Source organism: Gorilla gorilla, chromosome 2 (genome assembly GCF_029281585.2).
Source record: "Gorilla gorilla gorilla isolate KB3781 chromosome 2, NHGRI_mGorGor1-v2.1_pri, whole genome shotgun sequence".
In the NCBI taxonomy this organism is placed as follows: domain Eukaryota; kingdom Metazoa; phylum Chordata; class Mammalia; order Primates; family Hominidae; genus Gorilla; species Gorilla gorilla.
Genome location: NC_086017.1, coordinates 38157456 through 38176054, shown reverse-complemented (window position 1 = coordinate 38176054; position 18599 = coordinate 38157456). Strand labels below are relative to the sequence as shown.

At 35.4% G+C, this 18599-nt stretch overlaps 1 protein-coding gene across 13 annotated transcripts in view; it reads right to left on the bottom strand.

Annotated features, from left to right (window-relative positions):
- Positions 1-2328: 2328 nt before the first annotated feature.
- The window catches only part of CMC1 (C-X9-C motif containing 1), a 78348-nt gene continuing 62077 nt past the window's right edge, over positions 2329-18599 (bottom strand). For all 13 annotated transcript variants that reach the window (XM_004033782.4, XM_055383246.2, XM_019024239.3 and 10 more), the window contains 2 exons: positions 5674-5764; positions 2329-2593 (listed from right to left, as the gene is read on the bottom strand). In XM_004033782.4, coding sequence (XP_004033830.1) covers positions 2473-2593; positions 5674-5764 — 212 coding nt within the window. In that variant the 3' untranslated portion in view covers positions 2329-2472. The remainder of the gene's footprint in view (positions 2594-5673; positions 5765-18599) is intronic.

Sequence of the window (18599 nt, the reverse complement as noted above, 5' to 3'; positions counted from 1 at the left end):
CCAGCTAGAAGCTTTTAAATCTACACTTGATATCTCTGTTCTAGGTAAAATTCAAACAACCAAAAAACAGTGGCCCATCTGTAGCTTATGAATCTATTTAAAATTGAATATTTTATGTTGACTTCTTTCATACTAGCTGAAACTTGCTCTAAAGAGCTTCCTTTGAATCTTTAGATTTCTTTTTATAAGGTTCAATTCAGTACATCCATAAATCGACAGAATGAAGAAAACATAACAAAAAGCCACCTATTCCTTCCTCTTGCTCCCTTATTAGCTAAAGTAAAATTTACATCTGTAAGAAGACTTACTGAGTTGCTGCCAAAATGGAACTGAATTCTTAAAAGCAGGAATGTGCCTATGTGAAACATTAGAAAACCAAAATAAATGGGAAAATTCAGACTTGAAGAGCTGGATCGTGACAACAAAGTACTGATATTAATTGAGAAAGGCTACTTGGAGAAGGTGTATCTTAAGGGGTAAAAAACCTGTGGGTTACCACATATTAACAGGGAATAATATCAACAGAGGCACCCATAAGCAAGCAAGACACAACTGAGACAGATGTACTAGGTGAAAAAAATCTTCAGTATGGATACACATGGGTATTCTGAAGGCTACAATGAATGGTTTAGTCTTTGACATAAGGAGGATGAACATATTATTTATACTGTGTAATCTAATCTGGCTTCTATGGGGAAAGCAACATGTACATAAGTGAATTTTCTACATGAAGTGGGCTACTTCTGATTTTAATCAAAGCTATAAAATAGATTGTATATTTCACTAGCTTCTTAAAGTAACTTTTCCATTTTCATTTATCTCTAAAAACAGTTAACTTCCTGTGCTCTAGGAAATGCACCAATACCAAAGGTCAATGTGGAAATATGGGCATGTTTGCCCCTATGCTGTGTGGTCTCTAGATTTCTATATTTGCTTTGCTTTTGTCTGCTCTAGTAATCTCCCTCCTTTTGATCTGTGGCCTGGGAAAATGTGGTTTCTTTGTATTTCAAATAAAAGTAAAATAGTTTTTTGAGTGGTTCACTCAAGAGTAAAGTGTGGAACTTGAATTGATTCTTTAGTGTCCTATTTAAGTTCTTTCTTAAAAAAAAAATCTCTCAGATCTATTTCATGGGATTAGGGAAAGTTAAACCTTGTCTTAGTGGGTAGTAATTTCTATTTGTGATTTTAATGAGGACTGTGAAAATATACGTAAAATTTACTTATCTTGAAACTAGTTACAATGGCTGTGGAAGAGTTAACAGCTCATGGGGGAAAAAAAACAATATAAAAGCTCAAATTATTAAATGGGGACATAAATTTTTTATACTACTTCCTGAGTCCATTACTATGTTACAGAATGGTAATTCACTTAGAAATATAACTTTTCAAAATGAAAGATTAAAGGACTCAGTAGCCAAGTTATCAGGTTAAGAACATATGTTTTAGAAAATTCTACATCAAAGATGTAAGTAAAATTAATTCATATAAGTAGGTATCTCCTTATCTATGGTTCTGCTATGGTTTGATGTGTCCCCCAAGAGTTCATGTGTTGGAAACTTAGTTGCTAATTTAACAGGACTAAGAGATGGAGCCTTTAAGAGGTAATAGGGTGATGAGGATGGAGCCCTTGTGAATGGATTTATGCCATTATTACAGGTATTAGTTCTCAAGAGAGCGGGCTGTTATAAAAGCTTGCCCACACTTGTTTGTCCTTCTATTTTTTTACACCCTATTATGTTTTGATGCAGTATGAAAACCCTTGCCAGAAGCTGCTGGCAAATAAACTCCAGAACTGTGAGCCAAACAAACTCTTCTTATAAATTACCTGGTCTTGGGTATTCTCCCATAGCAACAGAAAATGGACTAAGATAGTTTCCAAATAAGCCTCTACTACTACTAACAGTAACTACCAATATAAGAGCATGTACCAGGTCTGAAGCACTGTCTTATACACTGTACGTGTACCTGCTATATGCAGTACTCAGTACATCCTCACAAACTGTATTAGATTTACTTCCACAGCTGTATAGCTAATAAGTGGTAGAATCAGGAAGGATTCTGGTTCATAGCCATTCTGCTATACTGCCTAGTTATTATTAACACCTTTGAAGGTTGTCCATTCCTGCTTTTCTTTAGTTTTGGCTCCCATGATTAGCCATTAGCATATACACTAGAAAAAAATAATATAAGGACCATATTGAACTCTAAGAAATCAGTATCACTGTTATAGAACTATAGTTGTGGGAAAACTTTCAAAAGGTCCAGAATGACCAGGAAAACCATATCCCAATCCAGTAACTACTCCTTTCCCATTTAAGAAACCAAAACTTTGAAATAAAATATTTATTTCAGATAAAATTAATATTTCCATAATTAAGGTAAAGCAAACATATATGCTTGAGTCCATTATTTAAGGACTATAAAATGACTTCCATGAATATTAGAGTTCCTGAATGTCATTTGAGTATCTGCCTACATGCTTGTTGGAAGCTTCTGTAGCCTTTTCTTTGTAGGAATTCCAGTTTTTCTGAATTCTTCCCTTTCCTTCAGGTATTCCATTTTGCATTCTTCATAAAAGGCTGGATCATTATAGCTATGAGAAGGAAATGAAAATATTTTCAAGTAAATAATCCTGCATGTGTTAAATGTAAGCTTACTTTAATTACTAATATTCAGACATCTGGTTCATCAGGCTCAATCTTTAGAAGTACACTTTTAGTAATGGTTACAAATTCACTGTTAACTTTATGCTACCAAACTAAAGACCAAATCATTCATTTTTATATAGCACTGTCACAGAATAGAGCAATGAGAAGCACAGCTCCTGTCCTGGGAACCCACGGTGTAAAGGACAAGTAAAGACTGGATTAAAATTAAATCTACAAAATACTGTGACAGAGGTATGGCCCAGTGCACCATGGAAACAAGGAAGAAATGGGGAGGGCAGAGGTTTCAAGGGGAAATGCTTGAGTGGTATTTTGAAAGACCAACAGAAATCCATATAGAAGGCAAGTGTGGGAAGGCACATGGATGAGGAAAAATTAATGCAGGAAAACCTGCCAAGTAGATAGGTACCACTATAGAAGATTATGCACATAGGAGAAAAGGCCTGAAATGAAGATGGAATGGGCAAAAGTCAAATCATGATGTGCCATTTATGCTATACTCAGAAATTAAAATCAATCCTGAAGAAAATGGGCACAATTAATAGAGCACCTCACCTGTAAGATCAGTTTTGTGTCTTGGATGAATCTGACAACATGTGGCAGATAGGACAAAAGGAGGCAAGCAAGGTTAGAGGCAAGATAGCCAATAAACTGTTAAAATAATCCAGGCAAAAATGATGGAAGGCGCAGGCCAAAGGAGGAGCTGTAGGAATGAAAAGGAAGAGATGATGTGCGGGAAATTTCAGAAATCAATAGGAAATAACCAATTAGAGTTAGGAGACAAGACTGTAGATACTAGACTACTGTATAATTCACAAAGACATGTTGTAGGACGAGCAAAAGGAGCCCAGTTCATTTTTGGACTTGAACAAAGAAACAAATGTTACTTTCTATAGTAAGTAATTGAATTCATGGGTGCAAACTAAACTTCCTCAGATTTAAGAATGAGAAGAGAACTTGGGGAATCACCAACATTAAGGAGTAGATTAAAAACATTGAGAAGTACAAAGAGATTTTGGGAAAATGGGAAAAAATATTATCAGGGAAGACAGAGGAAACTTTTAAGAAGGGATTGCCAGACAGGTCAAGTAAAAGAAAAGGAACAATTTGTTGGATTTGTCTACCATCAGCCCATTAGAGTCTTTAAAAAGAGCAGGTTCAGTGATGTGAGGACAGAAATCAGATCATAGTGTATTAAGGAAAAAATGAAAGTAAGAGGTAGAAATAAAGGAGCAAAAACAATGTTTCAAAATGAGAGAGGATAGCAGTTACGTTCATTTCATGGAAATGTCAATAGTAATTAACAAAGCAGAACACCTTCTTATTTAAAGATGAATAAATACTATTTCTTAGTGTATCTGGGGACTCAAAGTCAAGTACAATTTTCCCTAATAATTTTCCATTTACTTTCAGTTAATGTCACATCCACTGCTTATCTCTTCTAAACAAGCAGAAACAGCCATCCTTCCTAGCCCCTCTCCTCCCCTCAGATGGACTAGAATCTGTTATTTTCTTCTTGTATTTCTAGGGGGTGAGAGAGAGAAGGATATTCAAATGATTAATATTCAGATAAATAATAACAAATACTAATCAAAAAAGAGTTAACATTTACTGAATACCTATCATGGTAAATGTGTTTACATGCAGTACCTCACAATCACTCCATAAGATATAATTATTCCTTCTTACAATGAGGAGCCTGCCTAAGGTAACACAACTAGCTAAGCTCTCACTGATACAGAAGCTGAACCCAGGTTGCCCTCTCTGCAGTCTATATTCCTGTCTACTCTGCTCTAGAGCTCCCCCGACTGGAGTGAAGGATAATATGTCAAACTAGCAATAACAATTATGATGACTGAATCTGAGATATAAAAATTATTTAATCAATGTATAAGACAGAATTTAATAATTCAGTCATACAAAAGGTTAAGAGATTTGTTTACTCAGTAAACATTTCTTGGAAGCACTCGGGAATAGAACTGAAAGAATATTAAGTCACAGAATGAACTTTTACTCCTATATGGTAAAGCACTGAGTACAATACCTGGACCATAAATAAGGGCTGCTGTTGATATTATTAACTTAAGAAAAAAATCAATATTGATTATGTTTCATCATTTACAAATATAGCAAATATAGAGATGAGTTTACATAATCTCTAAAGTCTTTTCCAACTCCACCATTCTAAAAAAAGGTCTATAAGTTTATATGTACATATTTTACTTAAAAAAAAAGTAGGGTTCAGGTGTTCATTACATTTTTATTTAATCCTCTAAGATACATACCATACTGACATATACGCCGCACAGGCTACAGAAATTAAAGGAAACAAAGGCTTACCAAAACTAAGATCTCTCAACATTCAATTAACAATACTTACTAAAGTATTCTGCAATCTTATCTGTCAATAGTGTGGACAATAGAACATGGGTGAATAAATCAGCATGTGAATTCAAAGAACTTCACACATTTTTACTTAAATTTAAGGAACTACAACAAAATATTAGTGAACACGATATTATAAAATTATTTTAAAAGTAAATTTGGTTAACTTCAAAAATCTAAATTTACCTTTTTATCATCCATATGATTTATCTCAACTTTCTAGGAGTTAAATTATATTAATCCAACAAATCACAAGGCTGGAGGAAGTCTCAGAGATATTTTCATTCAGTTATCTTTACAACAGAATAAACAAAAATCAGTCTGTACTATATTTTACAGATCAAACTGTTCATGAAAAAATATTTACTAAATAGTGAAAAATCATATATTTTTGTCTGCTGACTTCATCTTTTTAATCAGATACAATGCTGAGAAAATTTGAAAAGACTCTTTCATAAATATGTTGCATTTTTAAGACTATACTGGAACTTTAGACTCAGCCAACAATATGATAAATTTGGTATGGAGAGGTACAGAATATATTACATGTAATGAGTTAAGTAACATACTCTTATCTACCACAAATACACATACAAGCACAAACGCTGAGACAACTACTTACTAAGCAGTTAGACATTCTTTCAGTGCAGAATTTTCTTTCCGGCATTTTACTACCATAAGAACTCCAGAGTTCTTGCAACATTTGGTAAAATCTGAAATAAATTTGGAAGGAAAAAATTACTTGTAATTATATCTATATAAATACACACACACACACAATTTTCTTCTTTTTAGAAAAAAAAAAAGAAAGCCTGTCACCCAGGCTGGAGTGCAGTGGCATGATTATAGCTCACTGCAGCCTTGAGCATCTATTATGTACATTGTGCTTGGCACATGGTACCGTGCTCAACAAAAGACATGTACACCAGTAAAAGGCAGAATAAGATGAGTGATATTCACTTTGTAGAAATAAATGTGATTTGAGAAGAGGGAGAGAGGACTTCTGAGATGAAGGGCAAGGAGACTTCATAGAGACAGGATGTAGAGATAGGATTTCTAGTAGAGAAACAGTACAATCATGGGCTGCTTAACAACGAGGATACATTCTGAGAAATGCATCATTTGGCAATTTCATCGTGGTCCAAAGATCAGAGTGTACTTACACAAACCTAGATGGTACAGCTGAGTAGATATCTAGGCTATTTTGTATAGCCTAGGCTACAAACCTGTACCATATGTTACTGTACTGAATACTGCAGGCAATTATAACAGAAAGGTAAGTACTTGTATATCTAAACATTTCTAAACATAGAAAAGGTACAGTAAAAATACACCATTATCATCTTATGGAACCACCATCATACATGTAATCTGTCATTGACCTAAACACTGTCATGCAGTGCACGACTGTATATTCTAGGAGAAATACAAAGAGTTGACTCCTCCTTTGAAAGGGAATTGTTTCCAGACATTGGTATCTGTTGTCTAGTCTCTGCATGTCTTCTTAGTACCTGGCAACAAAAGCCGGTGGATTCCCACCTGATGGCAGCAAGGCATCCCTTTGCTTTTACACAACCCTGCCATGGTTTCTTAACTTCTAATAACAGGACCCCCATTTCATTCCCAAGTAAGTTCTAGGTGCCGTAGATACTTCAAATGGCTTTCTGTCAAATTTCCACTCTGCTAGTTTGCTCTTTAAATCGTACTGGCACCTTGGGTATTCTGCCTTTTCAGGACCACAAACCCAGAAAAGCCTGGTACCTATGCTACCCACAGGTGGGCCACTTACTACTCTGTCTTGTGTTTGCTTTGGGTCAGACTCAGTCCTGTCTTATCCCTTACACAGGACAATATGCTTTGCTCCTCATCTCTTGCAGCTACTCTCATGAACTACTCTGGTCCCTCCTTCTGACCACTGGCTGCCCTAGTTCCAGACTCTGCCACCCCTAATCTACTGTAAGTAAGCAACTATTTCCAAGTGAGATCTTAAACATCGTCCTTACAAAGAAGCTGTAGGCAAAAAAATAAAAATAAAAATAAATTGTGTATTGTGTTTTCTCAATATCTTTTGTAACTTTGAAAATACAAAATAATCAAGATTCCTCTCTTTTCTTGAGCTATGTGTTATCCTTCCAAGTACTTGGGATTATGAATTATTTATAATTGTCTTAGACAGATAATCTTAGGAGTGTCCATGAAAATACATAATTATGTAACAAAAATATTTTTAAACCACAAGCAACCAAAAATGAGATTTATTAAATGCATAAAAAATTCATTAGGGGGGCTTTGCTGGGAGAAGAGCCCTATAGCATAGATACCTGTATCCACTCACAACATCATAGTGATACTTCCAAGAAAATTGGTGGAATAGGAAGAAGGAACAAGGGATGCAAGAAATGACTTTAATTCAAATAATTTAATGTGTGTGATCACATGAAGTGAGTGATACATAGTATTCCCCTTCAAGGACACACAGGATTAGTTCCCTTTGGCTTCTGCTTCACTAGTCTCAGCAGTCCCAACATGTGCTCTCTCATTCCCAACCCAGCCTGTGAGACTCTAAACATAATCAAGTATCTTCTTTATTCTAACTACAAATGTTCTTGTTCCTCTTGACGCAGATGAGTTTGGCACACAGGTCAAATCAAACCAAGGGAAATTCCTTTGTGCCCTTTGACTAAGGACTCTCTAACACTCAAAAGGCAAAGCAGACTTATAGCCAGCCCATTTTCAGTGGAGACACTGAAGGGTAGCCACATGGCTATCTAAAAGTCAACTAACTTTCACTCTGGAATGCCTATCTATTCCTGTATGTTAATTTTTCTATTTATAGCATGATGTTAAGATCTACCTTTACATAAGCAAAGACTACGATCCCAAATAAAAAGACATGGGCAATCCTCAAACAATATGTATATAAAGTTAATCCGGAATTAGCTAAAGCTAGCTAAAGGCTTCTTTAAGAGAACTGCCATGTTCAATAGCGGTAATGAACCATGGGCTGGATTCCCCTGCACCACCTTACCTTTACTGTCACCTTACTGTACCTATACCAGACCAGTTCACCCAAATAATATTTGGAAGAAAGGTAATTAGATCATGAATTTTGTCTCATGAAAACACACTAGTTGACCAAACCTCAGTCCTTTTCTGGAAAACACAGCCACAACGGCTGTTAGCAAATGCTTACTTTCTGATTTAACAAACCCAATATTTTAACTTACTTAGATAAATAGGATGCTTAGGCTTTGCATTAAGACTTGCTTTGTCTAATATTAATAAAAATGTCCTTGGTAGGGAACTGGTACAAAATAGCATTTATGTGTTCTGATCACAATAAAGGCATAGTCTATATACTTTCACACTTGTCCAAATCTCTTCAGGAGTAAATATGACTGACCTGAAGCCTTAAGCTATCTGCAAGGTTTTTGTCACTTGTTTAGCAACAAGATTTTAATGAGGACCTTTCTTTCATTATACATTAGCATATATTCATATAATAGTGATGTTGCTAATACTGCCAACTGATTTCCAAAATGGAATTCTGAAACAAATCCAATTTAAATCAGTTCCATCTTTTAATTTACATTAAATGTTAAAGAGCTTGTATATCTGATTCTATCAATAATTTTAATTACTATTAAAAACTATAAAATTCAAATTTCATTCAATTCAGTCTATCTTAAGATAATACAAAAGAATATCAATAAACATAGGAATGTGGAGAGATTGTTAAAAGTTATTCAAAGGTTTAAAGTAATGAGCACTCAGTATATTTTTTTCTTTAAGATATCAAGAACATAAAAGTCTGTGTCTTTCTTTTGTAAACTCTTAATTTATCTCAAAGAAACCACGTAATATCATATACTATTGGTAAAAATATTCTTTGAAGCCAGGCACAGTGGCTCACGCCTGTAATCCCAGCACTTTGGGGGCTAAGGTGGGTGGATCACTTGAGGCCAGGAGTTTGAGTCCAGACTGGCCAACATGGTGAAATCCCATCTCTACTAAAAATATAAAAATCAGCTGGGCATGGCGGCAGGCGCCTGTAATCCCAGCTACTTGAGAGGCCAAGGCAGGAGAATCACTTGAACCCGGGAGGAGAAAGCTGCAGTGAGCTGAGATCATGCCACTGCACTCCAGCCTGGGCAACAGAGTGAGACTCCGTCTCAAAAAAAACATTAAAAAAAAATTCTTTGGATATAATTAAATTTGGCTCAAGATTATCTAGGAAAAAAACATAAAGAGATAAAGTCTCCTAACTTTAACATAATGGACAAAATAATTATTCACATTGTAATTAAGTACAAGTAGTCTATATAATTAAGTACAAGTAGTCATATCATAGTACAGTTTAACTATGATATAAAAAAACTTGGGAGCTTCCATATAAAACAGTAACAGAAGTAATTTATTTTTTAACTTATTTAATTTATGGAACTTCCAGATATACTTTAATACTTAAATAATCTCCAATAATATGGTTCCTTAATTGAGGAAAGGATAAATATGACAACTGTGCATTGAACTAGAAATAGCAGATAGTTCATCTTTTACACTTTCTCTGCACATAGTCAGTTTCAAGCAACATCATTACTTTGCAAATGCAGTTATCCAGTTAGAACTAAAGCATTCACTGAGATGACAATTTTAAAACACACCAAATTAAAAGAAATAATCCCCATTATTTCATTTCTCTGATTAGAACCACTCTGTTCATATCTCCATTAATTTGATTTTTAAAATGAATTTTTTCACAACTGTCTTTAGACACAGCACTTTTTCCTAACTTTTCAGTACTTTAATTTCCTTAGCTAGTAAAGTCTTCAAAAGATGCCTATTTTCTCCTAGCATTACAAAAAGCAAAGGCATATTTGGATACCAATATAGTTTAGAATTTTAACATATAAGCTATAGGCAATATTTCCATAACTGCACCATCATCTTAATAGGTGGAAAAAAATTAGGACATCTTGTTTATTAAAGAACATAGTAGGGCAGACTTAAAAATCACCCTAAATTCATAATACATCATATGAACTCTACAAACAGGAATCTGAATCACAAAACTTTCCTTCCATAAAACTAGGTAAGAATAAAAGCAGAGAGGTACTTTAAACATAATGTAGAAAAGATCTTTTGAACAGTTATTGAATTATAAGAGGTTTTACAAATATAGGACTAAAAATGATACAATTTGAAAGAGGGTCTAAGTGCTGACTTTTAGTAAGATTTCCCTTCAGACAAAGGTGTCTGCAGTTTTAAATCTGTAACATAAATTAAAATCTACAAATAAATTTTCTCAAGAAAAGCTATCTTTTATGTGAAGACTTCTGTAGTGAACAGTCTAATGTCAGGTCCCTATAGACGATGCCTAAGTGCTGCGCCACTCTCAGTAATCATCATCCCTTCTGGAAGCTGTGAAGTAAAAAGTGCCTGAAGACAACAGGAGGTCACCCTCAGTTTTCAATGCAGGGATGAAGGTCTGAACCAAAGCAGAGACAATGAAGATAGTATTTTTGTCCTCTTCTTTCTAATGACTGCTCAGCTGAAGAAAATCAAGGCCACAGGGACACACAGCACATTATTCTGTATAACCAACAGCATGAACAGTATTTCATGAGGTTCTGACTTTATATGCATTAGTCTATAAAATTTAGTAACACAATTGTAGGTCTCCCTGTGACCTCTGCATCAATGACCTAAGTAGTTTGGCTTTTGGAAAGAATCTAATCCAACCTATAGACAAAGCCAAATATAACTTAATTCCAGACTGGATGAGAAGTAAATTAGGATAAATTCAAGTAAGCTGAAAAAAGTGCACCAGTAAATCTTTTCCAGCAAACATTCTAGCCACCCATCCCTACAAAAAAAAAAAAAAAAAAAAGAGTACCACAGACAATTTTCTAAAGATCCATAAAACCATTAGTTCAAATGGAAAAATATAATGTCCAGAAATGATAAACATCTTTTACAACAGGGGTCCCCCAAATCCCGGACTGCAGACTGGTACTACTCCATGGCCTGTTAGGAACCGGGCGGGACAGCAGGAGGTGAGCGTCTGGCGAGGGAGCATTACTGCCTGAGCTCCACCTCCTGTCAGATCAGCAGCAGCATTAGATTCTCATAGGAGCACAAACTCTCTTGTGAAGAACTGTGCATGCGAGGGATCTAGGCTGCACACTCCTTATGAGACTCTTAACTAATGGCTGATGATCTGAGGTGGAATAGTTTCATCCCAAAACCACTGGAAAAGTGTCTTCCACAAAATTGATCCCTGGTGCCAAAAAGGTTGGGGATTGCTATCTCACAAGGCATATATTGAAACAGTGGCTTCTTCACTGCACTACATCTTTAAAAACATTTCCATTTTCAAAGGCAAATCTATACACTGCAGATGGGAAATCACCAAATCATTACCTTAATTTTAAAGAAAAGATTCATTTGTAAATACTGCATTAGTTTTTCTTTAATTACCAAAGTAGAACGAAAAAGAAAAAATTATCTACATTCCTGTCTTCATGATAGCAACAATAGCTAATATTTATTGTGTTTATAATAGACACTGTCCAATGAGTTAATGATTCACATGTTTTAGCTGATTGAATAAATTACAATATTTAAGTATTTTCTCATTTATTCAGGGGCTCATAAAATATCACTCATTCATTCAACAAACATTTTCAAAGTACTTACTGTGTAAACACTGTGCTAGCTTCTGGGGTTATCATGTAGAGTAAGAAAGAGAGGGTTCCTACTCTGTGGGAGCTAACAATAGTCCCTGAGGAAGACAAGTAATCTTCAAATGCTAACAGTTGAGTTGATACCTGCTCTGGGCAGGGAGGGTGCTATGGAAGCACAGAACGGGAACCTCAGACATACTCAGGAGGGAATTCCAATGTGAAATACTCTTAAGCTATGATGTACACTGTGTTGTGTTAGCAAATGAAGAGAGGGAACAGTATTCTGGACAAAGGGAAGGGCACAGAAGGTCTGGAGGTGAACAGGCAGGACATATTACAGGGAATAATTCAGAATGGTTTGTACATTTGCTATTAGCTTGTGTGTGTGTGTGTGTGTGTGTGTGTGTGTGTGGTGTGGACATCAGGTGGAGGAGAAAAGGCATGTACCAAGTATGACCAGCAGGCAATGTTAAAATGTATATTTGCTATTAGCTTGTGTGTGTGTTTGTGTGTGTGGTAAATATCAGGTGCAGGAGAAAAGGCATGTACCAAATATGACCAGTAGGCAATGTTAAAACGTTTAGGCTGTGTTCTAAGGGCTATCGAAATCCTCAAAAGGGTTTGCGCAGTGGAATGACAAGATCATGTTTTCTTCTGCACAGAACCCTAGAGTAGGCAGAGGAAACAGAACTGGAAATAAGAAAACTGGATAGAAAGTACAATAGTCCAAGGGGCTAAAAACATTTAAACCTGTGGCAGACAAAGCAGGAAAGGACAGAAGTGAGTGAATAAAAATGAAACCAGAGAGAACTAACAGGACTTGGAATATAGTTATTTATGAGTGTAATAGAAGGAGGAGTCAAGGATAACCCCTAATTTTCTTGCTGGGTGCATGATGGCCCAGGTTGATGACTTAAAAAACACCAGAAAAACAAACAAAAGCACTGTTTTACATAACACACACTCACCAAAAAGGAATAGCATATGAATTTGTTCTGTTTTGGTGGAGGAAGACGGAATAAAGATGACAATGAATTTAGGACATGTTCAGTTAAGGGGCCTGTGAAACATCCAAGTAGAAGGCAGTTACCTATGAGTTGGAAGCAGGTTCTGAAGATACTGTTTTGATAGTAGTAACTTAACAAAAATAATGAAAAGAGGCCCTGGACAACCACTGAGGAATCCTAACACTTAACGCTAGGAGAAAAAGAAGAAACTGGAAAAATACAGAGGACTATGTGGCACCAGAGAAAGCAAGGAAACCAAGCATTTGACCCTCAGTATAAAATCAGGGTCCACTAGACCCAATTTTAGTTTTGCAGGCTTTTTTTTTTTTTTTTTTTTTGAGACGGAGTCTCGCTTTGTCACCGGGCTGGAGTGCAGTGGCATGATCTTGGCTCACAGCAACCTCCACCTCCCACGTTCAAGCGATTCTCCTGCCTCAGCCTCCCGAGTAGCTGGGACTACAGGCATGCGCCACCACACAGGGCTAATTTTTTGTATTTTAGTAGAGATGGGGTTTCACCATGTTGGCCAGGATGGTCTCGATCACCTGACCTTGTGATCCACCCACCTCGGCTTCCCAAAGTGCTGGGATTACAGGCGTAAGCCACCATGCTCAGCTTATAGATTTCGTTTATAAGTAATTCCATAACTATTTCAAGAATATTTTATGACTTTATTCTTTCTTAGAGGCCTCCAAAAATCTAAAGAAAATTGACATATTAATACAAATAAAATTCATTTTATCAACTAGGATCATTTGATCTTCGTGTAAAGCTAAGATTAAATATATAACTTATTGATCTTATTTTTCCTGTATCTTCAAACATTTTATTTCATCATAGCAGAAATTATTGCATCATGGCCTGTCAGTTATTTCTAACTATGCTAAAAATAACTACGATAAGAAAATGATGAAATCCCCTAGAAGGACGCAATAGTGAAATAAAGCTTCCATTATTACATCACATTTACTATATTGCTCAATGTATTGTATTATCGTTCATGAAGATATAAAAGGAGCTTTTTCTTTTCTTTTTTTTTAAAGCTTTCACTGAATACAGTTAAGGTTTGAATGTTTCATTTTCTGCCTATGTTAGGTAGCATAATAGTCCCCAAATATGTCCCAGTCATAATCTCTGAAACCCATGAATATGTTAAGATACACAGGAAATGGGAATTAAGGATGCAGACAGAATTAACTTTGCGAATCAGTTGAAAATAGGGAGGTTATCTGGGAAGGCCCAAAGTAATCACAAGGGTCTTTAAAAGTGAAAGACAGATGCGGAAGAGAACAGGAGAAAAGAGATGAGATGATGGAAGCAGGGTCAGAGAGATTCTATCTTGCTGGCTTTAAAGATGGAAAAAAGAGAATACTTGCATCTTTGCTGAAAAAGGCAAGGAAACAGACTTTCCCCTAGAGGCTCCAGAAACAAACACAGCTCTGCTAACACCTTGATTTTAGCCCAGTGAGACCTGTCACACTTCAGAACTACGGATCTATGATACAATGAATTTGTACTGTCTTAATAAAGCTACTAAGTTTGTATGATTTCTTACAATAGCAATAGAAAACTAATATATTACCACAGTGGGGGGAAAAACTGGCCAAAAGATGTTTTGCAATTATTAGATGAATTAGAAGAATGCAAAGAAACCAAGAGCAGCACTCTAGACTTTAACGAAGATGATGAAATTGATCATATAAGCACATAATCATATTGACTGTAAGTCTTCAGGTGACAGTATCCCAGATGAATTTTCTCAAAATCAGGAACTGATGCGTGAATAATACTTTTTTTCTTGTCACCCAGGCATAGCTCTCTGTAGCCTTGAACTCTGGGCTCAAGTGATCCTCCCACCTCAGCCTCCCGAGTAGCTAGGACTACAGGTGTGCAGCACCACACCTAGCTAATTTTTTTTATTTATTTTTCCTAGAGACAAGGTCTTGCTATATTGCACAGGCTGGTCTTGAACTCCTAGCCTCAAACAATTCTCTTGACTTGGCCTGAATAATACATTTTTAAGGACAAAAAGGAAATATAGTATTCTCATCCCATTAGACATTTAACAGGAGTGATTTTTCATGAAGTATAATGTAACAAAAACTTGTATCCCATTGTGCTAAAAACAGGGCAATGTGGTATTCTTTCATCTTTTATGATATCTGTGTGTTGAAATGTACTTGATCCAAATGCTGAAGACAGATATATTTAAAAGGTGATTAAAAGGAAATAGTATTTGTAAATCTAAAAGTGAAAATGTTTTAAAACTATGGAGCCAAAAAGATGGCCATCTTAACTTCAACAAAATTATGAGTCATTGGTGTTTTTAAAAATATTTCATTTTGGCTGGGTGCGGTGGCTCACGCCTGTAATCCCAGCACTCTGGGAGGCCGAGGTGGGCGGATCACCTGAGGTCAGGATTGGAGACCAACCTGGCCAACACATGGCAAAACCCTGTCTCTACTAAAAGTACAAAAATTAGCCGTGTGTGGTGACAGGTGCCTGTAATTCCAGCTACTCAGGAGGCTGAGGCAGGAGAATTGCTTGAACCCAGGAGGCTGAGGTTGCAGTGAGCTGAGATCATGCCACTGCACTCCAGCCTGGGTGACAAGAGCAAGACTCTGTCTCAAAAAAAAAAAAAAAAATATTCATTTTAAAGATGTAAGTAGTTCACCAACAATTATTATATATTTAGAAAATGCTAAAGATTCCTCTAAAAGACTACTGGATTGATAAATGACATCAGTTAAGTTTCAGGACACAAAATCAACATGCAAAAATCATCATTTCTATACACCAGTAACGTTCAAGCTGAGAACCACATTAATAACTCAATCTCATTTACAATAGCCACACACACACACAAATACCTAGGTAGACATCTGGCCAAAGAGGTGAAAGAGCTCTACGAGAACTCCAAAACACTGCTGAAAGAAATCACAGATGAAACAAATGAAAAAACAACCCATGCTCATGGATTGAAAGTGTCAATGTCATTAAAATGCCCATAATGCACAAAGTAATCTATAGATTCAATGCTATTCCTATCAAATTACCAATGTCATTTTTCACAGAATTGGAAAAAACTATCCTAAAATTTATATGCAATCAAAAAAGAGCCCAAATAGCCAAAGTAATCCTAAACAAAAAGAACAAAGCTGGAAGCATCACATTACCCAACTTTAAAATATACTACAAGGCTATCATAACCAAAATAGCATGGGACCAGTACAAAAATAGGCACACAGAACAATGGAACAGAACAGAGAACCTGGAAATAAAGCTGCATACCTACAACCAACTGATCTTCAACAAAGTAAATAAAAATAAACACTGGGAAGAGGATACTTTATTCAATAAATGGTGCTGGGAAAACTGGCTAGCCATGTGCAAAAGAATGAAACTCAATCTCTACCTCTCACCATATACAAAAATTAACTCAAGATCGATGAAAGACTTAAACGTAAGACCTCAAACTAAAAAAAAAAAAAAAAAAATTCCTATGAAAAACTCTTCTGGACACTGGCCTAGGCCAAAAATTTATGACTAAGATCTCAAAAGCAAATGAAACAAAAAGAAGATTGACAATTGGGACCTAATTAAACTAAAGAGCTTCTGCCCTGCAAAAGAAACCATCAACAGGGTAAACAGACAACCTAGAGAAAAGGAGAAAATACTTGCAAACTATGCATCCAACAAAGGACTAAGAGATGTTGTTGAGGATGTGGAGAAAGGGAATGCTTATAAACAGAATGTAAATTAGTTCAATCCCTGTGGAAAGCAGTTTGGAGATTTCTAAAAGAACTAAAAATAGAACTGAATAATCCCACTACTGGATAGCTGCCCAAAGGAAAAGAAATAATTCTACCAAAAAGACGCTTGCCCTTGTATGTTTATTGCGGCACTACTCACAACAGCAAAGTCATGGAATCAACCTAAGTGTCCATCAACAGTGGAATGGAGAAAGAAAATGTGGTACATATATACCATGGAATACTACACAGCCATAAAAACGAAAACACATCCTTTGCAGCAACATAGATTTAGCTGGAGGCCATTATCCTAAGTGGATTAACAGAGAAATAGACAAATACCGCATGTTGTCACTTACAAGTAGGAGCTAAACAATGGGTATGCAGGGACATAAAGATATAAATTATAGATACTGGGGAGTCCAAAATGGGAGGGAAGGAGGGAAGGAGGAAGGACAACGGCTGAAAAACTGCCTATTGGTTACTATGATCACTGTTTGGGTGACGGTTCAATAGACGCCCAAACCACTGCATTATACAATATACTCATGTAACAAACCTGCACATGTACCCCTCAAATCTAAAGTAAAAAAAAAAATACATTTTAAAGATTAATGGTAAACTAGAACGTATTAGAGCTATATGGAGTCAGAATCTTTAAAATAGATTATGTTCCAGGTTCATGATAAGCAGTTAGTGGCAATCAAAGGACATAAACCATTCCAAGTTATAAAACTTTCAGAACAAGTAAAATAGGGAATAAAAATTGGGGCTTGCTATGTTTAAATTCTTATTATACTTTCTAAAGTCATTGTCTTCATTCTTCTATAAATTATTTGAATACAACTTTAAAATATAAAAACTAACAAAATGTATCCATCAGATGACTATATTTTCTGGGAAAGTTTGGGTCAAGGAAGGAATAATCATTATTGTCAAATGCTGTTGAGACGTCCACTAAGATGAATGAAAATCACCCAACAGTTGTTATGTTAAAATTTTAAGCGATACTGTCCAGAAATACCTTAGATTCACATAATTCCAGTGAGGGGATTAGAACAGATAAAAATCCTTACTTCTTATGTGTGATGCATTAAACATAGCTTTTATTTTCAATTCTCTAGGACAGTTAGTTCCTTATATCCATATTCACAGGTTTCAGGGATTATGACTGAGACATCTTTGGGGACTATTATTCTACCTAACATAGGCAGAAAATGAAAAAAAATCCAGTGACAAAAGGAATATAAAATATCTCATTAAAAATTTTTATATTGGCTGCATGTTAAAAAGATATTATTTTTGATATATTAGGTTAAATAAGATGTATTTTTTTAAGAGACAGGGTCTCACTATGTTGCCCAAGCTGAATGTGGCTAATGCGACTGCATAACTAAATTTTTCATTTTAATTAAAATAGCCATGTATGTCTAATGGTGACCATGTTGGACAACATAGCTAAAGACATTTTTAGTTCCTTATACTTCAGGTGAGATGCAAACAGGTGGCTGATGATGATTTGGCTACTGTTTTACGATTTATAACTTATGATCATTCTAGGCTTAGTTATCTTCCATATCTTTCCTTGGAACATATTTTCTTATCCACTGATCCTTTTTAAGCCTATTAAAATACCTAATCAAAATAAAATATTTAAGAAAATAAAGACTAAGGTAAAAAATAATCATTCAGCAAAGCTTTCTTGCTTAGCTTATATTTATTCAATAAATAAATATTTGTGCATTTGTATATAAATGAATAATTGTAAATATTCATATATATTTATCGAACAAATAGCTGAATAAATAAGTGAATTAATTGAAGGAGTGTTAATAATTCTCATTTTCTACCAGGTTTTAGTTGATTTAACTCACTCTAATATTTTAAAATATGTTGCTAAATAATCTCTGCCATTACTGTTATCTAATTTCTTTGACAAAGATCAAAATTTCCAACATTGTACTTTATCATGACTATCTCTTCAGTTTAGTAAAGGCTGTACTCAGCATTTATTCTAAACAAAATTCAAAAAAACAGTAACAAAACTTCGGGTCTTCATAGCAAAATTAAAAAGTTTCAGGAGGATACTGAGATTCATTATCT